The sequence below is a fragment of the Anolis sagrei genome, chromosome 2 (assembly GCF_037176765.1).
Source record: "Anolis sagrei isolate rAnoSag1 chromosome 2, rAnoSag1.mat, whole genome shotgun sequence".
NCBI classification, from domain to species: Eukaryota; Metazoa; Chordata; class Lepidosauria; order Squamata; family Dactyloidae; genus Anolis; species Anolis sagrei.
The window spans coordinates 268,169,529-268,185,864 of record NC_090022.1 but is presented as its reverse complement, the minus strand read 5'-3'; the positions used below and the strand labels follow the sequence as shown (position 1 = coordinate 268,185,864).

The 16,336-nt window shown below is 37.7% G+C and overlaps 1 protein-coding gene across 2 annotated transcripts in view; it reads right to left on the bottom strand.

The window, feature by feature from the left end:
• Nucleotides 1–16,336, bottom strand: part of ADAMTS6 (ADAM metallopeptidase with thrombospondin type 1 motif 6) — a 134,896-nt gene that overhangs the window by 98,825 nt on the left and 19,735 nt on the right. Inside the window, exons 3-5 of one of the 2 annotated variants that reach the window (XM_060761554.2) lie at nucleotides 15,256–15,623; nucleotides 2,032–2,200; nucleotides 369–586 (exon numbers count right to left, since the gene is read on the bottom strand). In XM_060761554.2, the coding sequence (XP_060617537.1) occupies nucleotides 369–586; nucleotides 2,032–2,200; nucleotides 15,256–15,623 (755 nt within the window). The remainder of the gene's footprint in view (nucleotides 1–368; nucleotides 587–2,031; nucleotides 2,201–15,255; nucleotides 15,624–16,336) is intronic. The other variant, XM_060761555.2, reaches the window with a different exon arrangement.

Below are 16,336 nucleotides of genomic sequence, written 5' to 3'. Positions count from 1 at the left end.
AAGTCCCTAGAGTCTACCTGCAGGAATTTGGAGGGGTGAGAAAGATCAGGGCAAAAGGCAAAAACTCGGGGGGGGGGGGGATGTTTATTTATTTATTTTGGCTTAACCCATGTGAAAATGGTACAGGCAGTATAAATAGTGGGTTTAAAGAAAGGCAAGACCAATAAGAAAATAAGAATAGGAGAGAAAGAAGAGCAATGGTACTGAAGTGGAATAATTAATATTTTCTTTAAACTATTTTAAACTGATTTTGAGTGTACACAACCCTGAGATAGTCTTGGAATAAGGTGAGATACAATACAACAGCAACAATGATCTAAATAGTGCCAAAACATAATCTGAAAAACAAAAAGAGGGATCAAACTTACAATATTCATGACACTCAAAATATAATGCTCAATATCTTTACGACCATGATATCCCACCATCATTTTGTCTGCTACTACAAGCGTCTCCACAAAACGTTCAGTGCTTATTGATCTCTTCAGACGATGATTATTACTTAATGTGTGATTAACAGGATGTAAAGTTGGAAAAGCATCTGTATTGTTCAACCACCATGGTTTACTGATTTCTGTGAAGTCTTCTAGGAATCAAAATAATTTGTAACATAAAATAGTTTGCTGTATTTAACATCTTCATATAATCTGATTTATATTATATTAAAATGTCTTGAATACTCTATCAATCGCCATGCATTGCAAGCAGAAATTAACCCATTTTAATAAGCACTATACATCTTACAGTTTGAAAAGAAAACATTAGAAAGCTTGAAGTAATATACTAGGTTTTTCAAAGAATTGTATATATTTTAGCACATTAATTTTAATAAAAAGGGAAATGGTTGCATAAATATCTATGATGCTTCCTATCAATATTCAGGTTTTTATATAGTTAAACATTTGTTCAATATTGATGGTTGGAAGTGCAAATGTTGCAGCTCTATGAGATGGACTATGAGATGAATTTTCAGCTTAATTTGAACAATTCACAGGACAAAGATACAAACAGGTTTCTACTTCAGCCTGTCTTTAAAAATTAGCCTTGTATTAGAAAAGAAGGAGGTGGGGCTAATTTCATCATAAGTCTGCCCCAAGTTTACCATGTGGTGAATCTCCATGATATTATATGGGTTAATACCTAAGTTGAATTACTGTGTAGTATTTTGGTGCCTCTATGGGTCAAAACAATAGCAAAAATTACTAAGTATGACATTTATATGAGTTTCCTCCTTTCAATAAATTTACAACATTGCCTTGAGTTACTGTGAGCATGTTGGTCACTTAGAATAACTTTCACCAAAATAAGTAGGTCCTTTCTTTCAGAGTATTTACAAATGACTGATGTATTTGTTAGAATTAAATAAAATCTGCGGCTTAAGTATTTTATAATGCAAAAAACAGCTTTAATCCTGTAGAACACATGTTTTCTTTAATGAAAAATAAAGATGTATATTGGATTGGTAAAGTGCATGTCTCCATCACCATCTTGAATGCTTTCTATGCTAGATGTGCAGAAAGGAGCTTTGCTTTTTGAAAATCCAGAATTATTAACCCAGTACGCTGCTAACAAAGGAAAATGTCTTATACTGAGTTAAACCACAAGTCCAGCAAGCTCTGTACTGTCAATCCTGATTGGCATGAGTTTTCTAGGGTTTTCCAGGTAAGATTTCTTCCTAGTTCTATCCAAGTACTAATCAGAACTGATGCTGCTTGACTTCTGAAATCATGTGTTTCTAAGTTGGTATGCTAGTACTCGGGATACAATGCTGGTACATATAGCATGGCTCCCGCAACACCTCTGTCACCAGGTCAATATTTTCATGGTGAATATACAGAAGGCAAAACTCCACCCTGCATGTACAGCACAGAAACAAATGTGATAGCAACAGGATAATAGATTATTTGCCTAATGCAGAAGGCAAATGGTTCAAGGGAAGATACATTTTCCCTTGAATTAAAATAAAAATAGCTTATGTATTTTGTCATAATAAAAGAATGAAACTGTGACTACAGTTCTAATTTCTTTTACCTGAGACACCACAAAGGATATGATCATAGAAAAGCTGGTGGTAAATAGCAGACTTTTTGTATATAACATGAGGATGGCCGCTTTCATAACTAAAGTTATTGGAATTTTCAGTTACATTTCTTAGAGGCTCAATAAAATACTCTTCATCTTCTGTAGCAATAACACCATGCTTAAGAGATAGAAGAAAGAACACATTTAACAGTTAGCCAGTGAAAAAAAAGGAGAGTTGCTTTTGTCCACGATATTTAATTTACTGTAAGAATTAATAAGTGGTTGAATTCAGGTATACTATATATAATATATACTATAACCCCTATTTAAGTTAAATTGATATAACTAATGTAAGCAAAATCAACACAATCAAAGAAAGAACTTTTTGTTTTTAGTTTATGTACAAAATCCATGTGTAACATTAACATACAAACTCTTAGCTATCACACCTACTAAAAAGAAATAAACAGTGTGGGGATAATCTTTTCTTTGGAGAAAAAGAGGAAAAATAAGTAAAATTCAGTTTTTATTTGTCAAACACCCAGACCACACTCAGGATATGGTTTTTACTATGAGTTTTGTACAGCGGTGGCAATAAGATTAAAAATCAGTAAAATTATTTAGAATTATAAAAACAGAAACCATACATACATACTCATGTCTAGGTCAAAAAACTGAAAAAAATCCAGCTCAAAAACTTATGTCAAATTATCTGTGGGTCAATGTAGTCAGGGGAGTATCAACCCCTTCAACTCTGACCATCACTTCTGGTGTGGGCAGAAAAATGGCAGAGGTGGCAGGTCTTTGGTGTTTCCTTGCCACAACAGAGAGTAGAGGGGGGTCAATTCATATTTTAGGCTCTCCAGGGATAAACAAGTTGTAGTTCTGTGAGAACCTAAACAACTGCTCCAATTCCCTCTATTTTATGATGCTTCCCTGTCAGGGTAGAGAGATTAGAGGTGTTGGGATAACCTGGAAAAAAGTCTGTCTCTTTCACTATTCCTGATGCAGAAGCAGTTCTTTGGCACTTCTATACAAGGGCAAGGAAACAAGATATTGGAAGACCCTAAAAAATCCCTGATCCTCTCCATTCTCCCCATAGTTTTTGAGCTCTTTGGTGCTTTCACTCCAGGGTGGGAAGAATGGAAGAGGTCAAGTGGTGCTTCTTTTTGATGTTCTTGGGATGAATTCAGTTCTCACACTTTCTGCAGTATCACTTCTAGCCTAGGTGGAAAATGACAGAGAAAGCAAGGAGCTCCACTTTGTCAAGCTCCCACCCTCCTGAACCAGTGCATACCATTTCAGAAGCAATAAGAAGAACATATTATCTAATTCTTCCCATTGAAAAACCTGACACCCACCCATCTCTCTCTCTCTCTCTCTCTCTCTTCTGTCCTCTTTCTCCCCATGGTTTCCCAGCCTACTTTCCCTTTTTTTTCTACATCTCCCTGCCAACACTTGTTTGTCCTGGGAAAACCTAAAAGAAGCACCATGCCCCACACTTTCTCTGTTGTGATGCCATTTCTGGCCTCAGTCAAAAAACTGTATTTTGAAGTTATTGTTGTTGTTCATTCGTTCAGTCATCTCCGACTCTTCGTGACCTCATGGACCAGCCCACGCCAGAGCTCCCTGTCGGCTGTCATCCCCCCAGCTCCTTCAAGGTCAGTCCACATTTTCCTGCATGTATTACTTCCATTACCTACACAAAATGAGTTCTGAGAAGTTTTATTTTGTTTTATTAAAAGGACACCCATCTTCAAAACCCAAAGGAATATTTTGGCCCCCAAACCTCTCCTCAACTTAAACATGGAAGTTTCTGTTTGCATCAGAGGCTGAAACTTAACCCTAAACTATCTTCATATAAGTTGAGGTCAATCAAATTTATTCATGGTATTTAAATTACTCATAAAAACAAATAAAATAAATTATAAGCTCTGATGATCTCAGATTAAAATATCATTCAAACATGGAAGACATCTCAATTAACAAGATTTATCTCTCAATAATGGCGAATATTTATAGCTTTATAAAAGCGGAAACAGTCCCACTGCTACATTCCTTGAGGTGAACTACATAGTCTAGAATGAAATTCAGAACACGACAGCATTCAAATATGTAAGCTTCCCTAGTGGAATTCATTGTCTTTTTTTTACTGAGCAAACTTGTATTAGCATTGTCAGTTAGAACAGGAGAAAGACCCATGGCCAAAGATGCAAAGAGTCTAAACCAATCTGAGGAATAAAATGTAGGATGCTTCCAAACAAAGAAAAACAAATCAACAATCATTGTGCCCTTATTTCATCTTTTCCCCCATAGCAGATTCCTCTCCCCCCCCCCCCACCCCATTAAACAGGAAGCAGAAAAAGCACACAAAGGTTACAACTGCAGACAAAATGTTTTGGAGTGAGGCATGGTGAACCTACAATAAAAGAATAATCTTTCATCTGGACCAATATGAAAGTTTAAACCTGTACCCTGTTTCTTTTTCAGCTCCCTCAAAATCTGTGGAAAAGCGAGTGAGGGGTTAGGGTGAAGTAAGAAAGTATTTCTCAGTTCTTGTGGGTTTTTTCGGGCTATATGGCCATGTTCTAGAGGCATTTCTCCTGACGTTTCGCCTGCATCTATGGCAAGCATCTTCAGAGGTCTGAAGATGCTTGCCATAGACCTCTGAAGATGCTTGCCATAGATGCAGGCGAAACGTCAGGAGAAATGCCTCTAGAACATGGCCATATAGCCCGAAAAAACCCACAAGAACTGAGTGATTCCGGCCATGAAAGCCTTCGACAAGAAAGTGTTTGTTCATTAAACGGGGTTGCTACAAATACAACTTTCTGTGTTGTCTGCTAAAGTAAAAACATGAATGCTTGGTTATCTCCCACATGAAAAGACCATTGATGCAAGATACTTTTATCAACTATGCAATCTGAACATGTATAGTTTGTTCCTGAAAATATAAATGATTACTAATCTTGATTTAAACTCCACTACCATATTGCCTATTAGCAACCTGCACAAGTATGCAGGTTTTATTGGTTTTAGGGTTGTAATGTAGGAATTGTTGTTTAACTGTTCAACTGTTTAACTGTTTAATTGATGTTATTTTGTTTTACTACTGTTATGTGATGCTGGCATTGAATTGTGCCTTTGTAAGCCGCCCTGAGTCCCCTTTGGGGTGAGAAGGGCAGGGTAGAAGAAACCGAAATAAATAATAAAAATAAATATGCTATGTTCACTGAGACAAAACTTCGCATCCACAGTGTTGATCACAACCCAATCATTAATGCTTTCCAAGGAGACAATTAAGCTCTCTAGAGATAAGATACACTATTTAAATCTATGGGGTTTCTCTGGGAATAGTAAAGGTTTCTATAGTTAAGAGGACACCTATCTTCAAAAACCAAAGGAATATATCAACAATTCGTTGAAAGGGCTTTTCAGTTAAGATATGACAGAACAAAAACTGAAGGACTCACAATTATGGACTAATGACATGGAAACAGGAAGAGGACCTTGAGTCATTACCCTGATAAACTTGCTTCCTTATTCCAAGATATTACTTCTGAAAACAATATGTAATAAGTATAGTCAGTCCCATGTCCTCTGCATAACATATAACTGACAGCTTTCACTGTTTAATATCTACAGCATAATGATGAATCAGGGCTTGTAAGCAGTTGGGAATTGAGCAATCCAGAGGATGTCAGCATTATATGAGAAGCACCATGCCCCACTTCAAATATTGCTTCAAATATTAGTAGGCTACAGTCAAGGAGGAGGAAAGTGAGAAAAAGAACTAGAAATATTGACCAAAAAAATAAGAAGAGTTAAGGGGAAGGGAGAGAAAGATCTAAGAAAAAAAAAACCCTCCAACTTGAGGAAGAATCGTGCATTTTGAGAGTGGAGAAGTAAAGGGATTAGGAGAAAAGGACCTTCAGTGTGAAAAGGAATTAAGAGGACAGGAACAAAGAAAGAGAACAAGACAGTGCTCATGAGAGTGACTCCTATAACCTGAAACTGAAAGAACTTGGGTTAACTGCCATTTTGACTCCCAGAGTTACTAACACCTAGCAGTCTCCTAATACCAAAGTGTCTGAGGGGAAACACCAATGGCATAAAGGAGGATGGTTCTAAGGCTAGCTCACAACCCTGAACACCAAGTAGTGTTATCAATGTGGTCTGTGGGACACATATAGTATAACTGCCCCAGCACAAGCAAGAAAAACACAACACTGAGTTCTGAGCAAGTTAACTGTGTGGAAAAGGTCTAGTCTGAGAGGGCACACAGGTTATTAAACACTGAGGGAGACAGATCACCAACTAGGCATGTTGCCAGAGAGATTGAAAACCCCAGTGAGTCAGCTATCGTATTACCTTCTGAGCAAACATACTGTATAGTTGTTTCACTGCATTCAGAAATGGGTGGGTATTTTGAACAAAAAGTGCTTGACCTCACTGCTCTTAATCAAGAACTCTTGAAGCCTCAATAGAGCAATTGACTTCTGAAGCAGGCCAGTGTGAAGGAGGGACTAGGTAGACCTGGTTGCAAGGAAGCCAGCCATGGCCCAGGTTTATGAAGGGGGGGGGGTGTCTTAAAAGGCCAGGCTTGCCTCTGAGGAAATTCAGACAGGAATTTGAACCTGCAGCTGGCAGGGTTTGAAGCTGACAAAAAGTGTTTTGAGGTGATGGAGACAGGATTTTGAATTTGAAAAGAAGAAAGCTGCCTGTTGTTTTGAGAAATTAATAATTTTACCACAGTGGCCTTGGGGGCGATTTTCAATAGAAGCAAAAATGTAGTAGGTGAGAATCTAGTTTTGAGTTTGGAAAATAAGTAATTTTGGGTTTTAGACATTACATGAAAAGATTGTAACATATGAAAATTGCAACTCCTAGACACTTCCAAGAAAGGAAGAAAGCAAAAGAAAACAGTGATAAGGGGAGATATGACCAGTTAAATGCACAATTCCAGAGGTTAGCCAGAAGAGATAAGGAACTATTTTTAAACAGGCAATGCATGGAAGAAGACAACAAAATAGGACAGACAAGAGATCTCTTCAAGAAAATTAGAAACATTGGAGGTAAATTTCAGGCAAAAATTGGCATGATAAGAAACAAAGATGGCAAGGACCTAACAGAAGCTGAAGAGATCAAGAGAAGGTGGTAAGACTATACAGAAGATCTGTATAGGAAGGATAATAATACTGAGGATAGTTCTGACAGTGTGGTAAGTGAATTAGAACTAGATATCCTAAGGAGTGAGGTTGAATGGGCCTTAAGAAGCATTGCTAACAACAAGGCAGAAGGAGACGACGGGATCCCAGCTGAACTGTTTAAAATCTTGAAAGATGATGCTGTCAAGGTGATGCATGCCATATGCCAGCAAATATGGAAAACACAAGAATGGCCATCAGACTGGAAAAAATCAACTTATATCCCCATACTAAAAAAGGGAAATACTAAAGACTGCTCAAACTTTCGTACAGTGGCACTTATTTTTCATGCTAGTAAGGTAATGCTCAAGATCCTGCAAGGAAGACTCTAGTAATACATGGAGCGAGTTGCCAGATGTACAAGCTGGGTTTCGAAAAGGCAGAGGAACAAGAGACCAAATTGCCAATATCTGCTGGATAATGGAGAAAGGCAGGGAGTTTCAGAAAAACATCTATTTTTGTTTTATTGACTATTCTAAAGCCTTTGACTGTGTGGATCATAATAAATTGTGGCAAGTTCTTGGTGGTATGGACATACTAAATCACCTTGTCTCTCTCATGAGGAATCTGTATAAGGACCAAGTAGCAACAGTAAGAAATGACCATGGAACAACAAACTGGTTCAAGATTGGGAAAGGCATGTGGCAGGGTTGTATCCTCTCACCCAACCTATTCAACTTGTATGCAGAACATATCATGCGATGTGCGGGGCTTGAGGAATGCAAGGCTGGGGTTAAAATTGCTGGAAGAAATATTAACAACCTTAGGTATGCAGATGATACCACTTTGATGGATGAAAGTGAGGATGAGCCGAGGAGCCTTCTAATCAAGGTGAGAGAAAAAAGTGCAAAAGCTGGGTTGCAGTTAAACATAAAAAAATAACAAGTTTATGGCAACCAAACTAATTGATAACTGGCAAATAGAGGGAGAAAGCGTGGAGGCAGTGACAGACTTTGTATTTCTAGGTGCAAAGATTACTGAAGATGCAGACAGGAAATCAGAAGACGCTTACTTCTTGGGAGGAGAGCAATGACCAATCTCGATAAACAGTGAAAAGTAGAGACATCACACTGGCAACGAAGATCCGCATAGTTAAAGCAATGGTATTTCCCATAGTAACCTACGGATGTGAGAGCTGGACCACAGAGAAAGCTGAGCGAAGGAAGATAGATGCTTTTGAACTGTGGTGTCAGAGGAAAGTTATGAGAGTGTCTTGGACCGCAAGAAGATCCAACCAGTCCATACTTCAGAAAATAAAGCCCAACTGCTCACTGGAGGGAAAAATATTAGAGGCAAAGATGAAGGATTTTGGACACATCATGAGAAGACAAGAAAGCTTAGAGAAGACAATTATGCTGGGGAAAATGGAAGGGAAGGGAAGAGGGGCCAACCAAGGGCAAGATGGATGGATGGTATCCTTGAAGTGACTGGCTAGACCTTGAAGGAGCTGGAGGTGGTGACGACCGACAGGGAGCTCTGGCGTGGGCTGGTCCATGACATCACGAAGAATCGGAAGCGACTGAACGAATGAATAACAACAACAAAGACACTTCCAAGAAAAACGTTTCATCTCAATGAATTACTGCCACTAGATCAGTGGTTCTCAACCTGGGATCCCCAGATGTTTTTGGCCTACAACTCCCAGAAATCCCAGCCAGTTTACCAGCTGTTAGTATTTCTGGGAGTTGAAGGCCAAAAACATCTGGGGACCCCAGGTTGAGAACCACTGCGCTAGATGCCTCTCCTAGAGTCCAAAGAGCCCCTGATCTCGGTCAAGAGGGCAACCCCACAATATAAGACCTATTAAAATATTTGCCATTTTTAGATTTCTTTCTTGCTCAGAATGGTTAGCAAAACTTATTAACTTGATAACTCATTAAACTGTTTATAACTATACAATTGTTAACATGATGCCATCATAAAATATACTGCTTTGAAATCTGGTCCATCATTTTGAAATACAATTCTATATTATTGCAATAACTCAATATGAGACTGCCTTTGAAAAAAGTCTTCAGTCCAAAGAGCTGCAGCCAGATTAACTGGGGTCGGATACAACTCTTGTTGCAACATTCCAATTGGAAACACTATTTATAACCCTTAAAGCCCTATACTATATTGCCCAGGTTCAGGTTATTTGAAAGATATTTATTTGTATGATCGTTCTCAGGGTCTGAAATCTTTGAGAAGGCATTCTCAGTGCCTGCTCTTCTTCCTATTCTGACAACAAATCAAAACTTCCATATACAGGCTTTTGGGAATTGACTGTAATGGGATTTTGACAATGTGCTGTTTTTAGCGGTTTTTGTTTGTTTTTAAACACTTTTCAATTAATTTTAAATGGTTTCAATTTTATGGATTTTTAAATTGTTTTTAAATAACATATACCTAACTGGGATCACTCAGTATTGATATCAATGTTTTGTAAACTTCCTTGAGTCCCTTTTTTGGGGGAAAGGCGGAGTGACGATGATCATTAAAAAGAGTCTGAAGTGATGGTAAAGAAGTACAAAGTATTATAAGAAATAGACATATTAGCAGTAATACTTACGGTGTCTACTCTTTTGCTTGATTAAATCAAAAATAAGCTTGGTCTAATTTATTGTTAGACCTACCTAGAAAAAACCAGTGAAATGAATGGCCCTTGATAATCACAGCTAGCATTGAATTATCCCACTACGTTGTCTGAATTTAATTTTTAAAGTAATTGACTTGTTTTCATATCAAAGATGATTAACAACAGGTCTGAAGTATAGCTGGTCAAAATGCAATTCTAACATCATACCTGTAAAATCCATTAATTTTATCACAATTTACTTCAAAGGATTATAGCTTTAGTCTTACTAGGTCTCAAGCTGTTTCAAAATATGCTGATTTCATTGGGTAAGTACTACCAGATTTTAATATTGTCCTCCATGCCTTTAAATGCAATTCACTATGATATGCTGTTAGTGCAAATACTACATATGCTTCCAAGATTATAGCATATTCAGACAACTGGCAATCATCTGTTTAAAAAACAGATTAATTTACCTAGAGTTACACTAGCATTAACAAAGATAGCTCACAAGAGAACCCCAGCTATAAATTAGTAATTGATGCTATAATCGAAAATATTCTGAGCAACAGATAATGACATTTCCTATGTCCTCTCCTTATTGTCTGTTACATGACTGACAAACTACTATTTGGTTATACAGTGTCTTTCCCCACCATAAACACAGAGAAAGCATAATCATTGCTTCTTGCATGCCCACCATTCAAATCCTCTTATTATGGTATGACATCCAAGTCACAAACATAGATTTAGGTCCACAGAGGAAAATAAGATCTAGCCTTATAATCCTAAGTACTGTATGTTTATATGAGGTAAGTCCCACTAAACAGACTGAAACTTACTTTCGAACACTGTATATAGTCTAAGACTGCCTTAAGTATATATTCTAAGATTAAAACAATGAAGTTTTAAAATACATAGAATTCTCTAAACAATAGACAATGCTTCTTTTCTTCTTTTTGCTCCTCAAAACAAAAAGGGCATTCTTTTTTAACCACTGGTTTTTACGAATTGCTTCAAACATTACATATACTAGCAAACAGGTGGTAAGTTCTCTTTCTTAATAATTCTCTGAAAACTTCCTGATGTGCCTTTATGTGAAGTTAAAAAACATGGAACAAAAAAACTGATTCCCAAAATTGGTCAGCTGAACTGTTCTTGAGATAAAGTATTTCTGACTTCCACATTACAGAATCCTGTCCATGCGTTTAAGGAGGGTTAGAGAGAGAATGATGACTTAGCTAGGTCATCTTTTAGTGAAACATTAGCCTCTTTCATTTCATCTAAAAGCTGTTAAATATTTGTCTCCTCACATGGACAGTTCTTCCCTTTTCCTATGTAAGGTAAAATAACATCTCAGCACTTAAGTTTCCCCACCCTACCCCTCACACTCATTGTTTGCTGTTGAAAGTAACTATAGTAGCAGGAGTGCGAACAGAAGTGCTGTAAATAAATTCTAAAGATAAATAACTTTTTTGTACTCTCACAAAATGACAGTGAACATAGCTTCAGAATACATGACTTCTTCTCCCACCCACACCTTGGATGCTTAACATCCTACTGTTTGCAAGGATGAAGGAATCCATGACTAGCATTGCCAATTTGTGTTCCAAAGAATGTTCTCCTGCCTTCATGGCAGGTAGAGTTGTCCCTTCCTTCCACCAACACTATCTAATGAAATAAGAATGCAAATGTGTCTAGTCTCACACAGGAAGCCTATTTAGGCCACAAAATAATTTAAATATCTGACATATATGTGTGAACATGATGAACAAGTTAATAAAACAGGATAAAATGCTGGAGATTTTGACTTCATCCTCAATCCTTAACTAGCTTAGGAAATCTTTATATTAGCTGAATTTTCACCCAGGCCAACTGATGGCTAACACCTGCATGGAAGGAGCATGATGGAGGTCAATATGTATACCCAATGGTTATTATTTTTATTAAGGTACATTACTGGTGTATGTGTGAGAGTCCCCTCAAAAATTAAGGTTTCCTAGATACCACATAATTCCCCTTCTTCATTTAAAGTAGCTCTTTTCGTATTCACTTTAGTGACAATTAGAAAAATATATCCCTACAGTGTTATGGAACATATTTAATCTTTCCTTCCAGAAAGAAGGAAATAGTGGCAGAAAGTGTCCTGAATATCTCAAAAATTCATAAGAATAACATGGGCATTCAACAAACATGATAAAAGAGTAAAGGAGGGCAGAATACTGAATGTTATTTATTTTAGTTACAACATTTCTACCCCGCCTTTCTCAACCCCTGAGGGGGACTCAAGGCTGCTTTACACATTAGCAACTATTTGATGTCTTAAAACAATGTGCAATTAAAATAAACATTTAAAACAGAATAATAAAATACATTAAAACAATCAAAACCTTTTAAACAATACCATCACAATTAATCATGTAATCCAGCTATACCTATGGTCACTGCATATTATTCTATATCTATTTATTGCACAAGTTCTCCAAAGGCTTGGTCAAAAAGCCATGTTTATACACGCTTATGAAAGATCAAGACGGAAGGGGCTGATCAAAATATCCCTGGGGAGAGAATTCCAATCGTGCCTGCAAAAGAGGCAGGACCAAGAGCAGGGCCTCCCCGACAATCTTGAACTCCAAGATGGTTCATAGAGGGAGATACGTTCAGACAGTGGTTCTCAACCTGTGGGTCCCCAGGTGTTTTGGCCTACAACTCCCAGAAATCTCAGCCGGTTTACCAGCTGTTAGGGTTTTCGGGAGTTGAAAGCCAAAACATCTGGGGACCCATAGGTTGAGAACCACTGGTTTAGGGCTTTATATGCTAACGCTAGCACTTTGAATTATGCTCAGTAGCAGACTGGCAGCCAGTGGAGCTGACCTAACATGGGGGTTGTACTGGAGGGTGAGCAATCTGGCTGCCACCTTTTGGACCATTTGAAGTCTTCAAAGGCAACCCCATGTAGAGCACGTTGCAGTAATCTATTCGAGATGTAACCAAAGCATGGACTACCATAGTCAAGTCTGACTTCCCGAGGTAAGGGCGCAACTGGTAAACAAGTTTTAATTGTGCGAATGCTCCGCTGGCCACTGCCGAAACATGGGGTTTCAGGTTCAGTGATAAATCTAGGAGAACTCCCAAGCCACGAATGCATCTTCAGAGGGAGTGTAACCCCGTCCAACACAGGCTGTACCCCTATGCCCTGTTCGGCCTTGTTTTCCAACACATTTGCAAAAAAAAAAAAATCTAGCCAGAACATTTCTGCAGAATGACCCTCAACTTATCTACAGACATATCAAAATTCATAGTTTGGGTTCCAAAACTGTCCTTGATTTATACATGAAGTCAACTTATGCGCAAGTATATACGATAGCCTAAACATAAAGAAGGCATCATCCAGACTGGTAATTTGTACCATTTTTACTGCATTATAGCTATATGTTTTTTCTTTATTATTGTTGTTGCTTCCCATTACAAAGGTTATTTTGACTAAAAGGAAAAAAATCAACAGAAAGAGGAACATTTCAGATTCTTTGGTGTTAAATGTGGCTATCCCCAATCTCCTCTGATCCTCCAGAATGCAGCAGTCCTCACTGTCTTTGTTTTCTCCCTGGGTGTTTAATTTTTATTACCGTAATTTTTATCTATGCCAAAGCTATAAACAATTATGGTGTTAATTCTGTGGTCGAGGAATATTACTTCCCAACCCTTCCCAACCCTACCCCTCACACACTCGGAAAACTGAGACCCAATAATATTGTCTCAGTATAGTATAGTATATTAGGCCAAAGAAATAAAATATTACTTTGCTTGTAAGACTCCACAATAGTTAAATAAGGTGTGATGCATCTAAAGATTATACACTATTATACCTTGGCCTATGATTTTCTCCTAAATTTTAATTAATTTTAATCTTTGTGATGGTCTTTAAGAACAGATATGTGAAAGCAGTATGTTGTGGACATCTGTGTTATTTAATTGGACTTAGATATGGACAGATCTGTGTTCAGAGCCACTTTCTAACATAAAACTCAGAATTACATTGGATAAACCACCTGCATAAATCTTGTAGTTATTGTTACACAGCAATTCTATGGAAGGATGGAAAGGGTGTGTGTATAGGTCTGTACATAAGCATTAAATAACACTGCGGAAAGGGACATTAAAAAAATAAAACATCACATTGGTATTTTTTCTGGTAGTCATTGGTCAAAGTTTAGAACTTTTTCCCTCCTCTACTTTAAAATCAACATGGTTCATCTCAGAAATACCTTGCCTTCACTAGTAGGTTTCTCATCAATCCACTGTACTATTTTCTAAATGTAAGCTACAGGAGCCATTGTTTTCCACCAATGTATGCCTTTAATGGCAGACAATAAAGGGCCATTCCCATGGATTTAAAGAGTATCCAATTCAACTGTCTGTAAATTTCATTTAACTCAATGGAATTTAATCTTGATTGCAATTCTGACTTCTGATTAACACTAAATGCAGCTTATTTAATAATAAATACTCTTTGTTATTGATCTTTTAAAACGTTATTCATAAATTTGTATTTTAAAACTGGTTTCTCTGGATTATAATTAATATTTCCTTTGCTCTTGAAACAAAAATACAAAAGTACAGTAGCAGCTGGAAAAAAAGTGGTCAAAGAGATCCTGGAAAAAGGTTTTGCACTCAATATGTAGCACTGTCAATTCATTAAAATGTCTTCTGGTTTTAATTCCAACTTCCATGTATTTAGTTGAGTGCATATAGCTGTGCCATACCTTCCAACACTTCACAGATGATAATGGGGAACACATGAGGCCAAATGACATCAGAGTGTGGTCAAGATGACAAAAATTATTCATGAGAAAAAAAGACAAGCTATGAGAAGCTCCTACAGTTTTGCATAGCTGTGAGTCAACTGGGAAAGCTCTGTACCTCTTTTCTTCTCCCTTCCTGTTCTAAGTTAACTAAGTTTGAAGTCACTTTGCCCTAATGGAAGTAAGGACAAAGGGGGAAAGTGATAGGAAATGAAAGAAAATTGGACATTTAAAAAGCAGCTGGAATGTGAAACAGCAGAGTACTGTATTAATAGAGACTACCCTTGCCAAATCAGAACAGGTGGAAAGTATACTAAATAGTCATAGAATCATAAAGTTGGAAGAGACCACAAGAGTCATCCAGTCCAACTCCTAGCCGTGCAATTTTCCCCTGCTGTTTTTGCCTAAGAATAAGCTTGCATACAAGACATGGTCCACTTTCAAGGAGAATGAGCAATATTCACTGAGATCATTAAGGCTTAATTCCAAGCAAGTATGCTTAGTTTTCTTCATCTCACAATCATAACATTATTAGAACAGAGCAACAAAATATCTAGAAATAAGCAATAAGACTTGTAACTGATAGAAATTAATGAGAGCACAGATTCTTTCTGTAAATTTAAACCAACATAACATCAACATACCAAAATGCAAAACTTTCACTTACCAGACCATTGCAGTTGCTTAATGCTACTTTAGTTGTACCATGCTCGCCATGTAAATATCCCGTGTAATGACAGTTGTCTAAAAAATCATGTTTCCACTGAGGTCCATCTTTCCCCCAGTATTCTACTGTGAAGTGTTTGGATACCAAATCTGTGTTGAGAGTCAGGTTTAAATGAAAGTGCTTGCCATAGGCAGAAAGTTTAAAAAATAAATTAGAAACTGCCAGTTCTTGGTCATAATGTTCAGTACTCCTCTTCTTTCTCCTGGTAGATTTAGTATTTTTCACAGTAAAGCTGAGGAAGGCTCCATTATGATCAACCCTTATTGGGACTGTTAGTTGGTAGTGTTCAAGGTAAGACAGGAATTCCTCTTTGAAACCACACATGGTAAATCAGTCCAAGAAATGGGCATAAAAGAGAAGAAAATATAACAGAACACAAGAAGAAGTACAACATTATCTACATTTTACTATTTCACATTTTGATCTAACAAAAGAAAATTCCTTTACTCAATAATGTATCAAATTCATTAAAAACTTAAATATATGCCTGCGATTATTACAAATTCTGCTCATCTATTTTAAATTGGCTAAAATGTTGTCTATTTCACTGTACCATTTGTAACAGCTAAGGGCACTATTACATTAGCATTCTAAAGTGGAGGCACCTGCTTCTGCCTCCCTCAGAATTCTGGGGGCCTTTGGAATTCTCAGCTAGAGAGGTCCTCGGCTTCCCTAAACTACATTTCCCAGAATTCTGCATGAGAGAGCAGCACGATAGCAAAGAAGGAGAGCCCACTTTAGAGCCGCCGCAAACTAGGTTCCTGCGGGAGAAAACCTTGCTAGCATGTCCCTGACGTCATGAGCCTGCGCCTCTCTCCCCGCCCCTTTCTCCACCCCTTTCTCTTTGCCAGCGTGGTTTTTCCTTTGCTAGGGCAGCATTGCCCGCATTTTCTCTCAGTTGAATTCTGCCAACTGAGAGAGTACGCTGGCAATGCTGCCCTAGCAAAGGAAAAACCACTCTCGCACGGAGAAAGGGGCGGGGCGAGAGGCGGAGTCTCGTGACGTCAGGGACGTGCTAGCA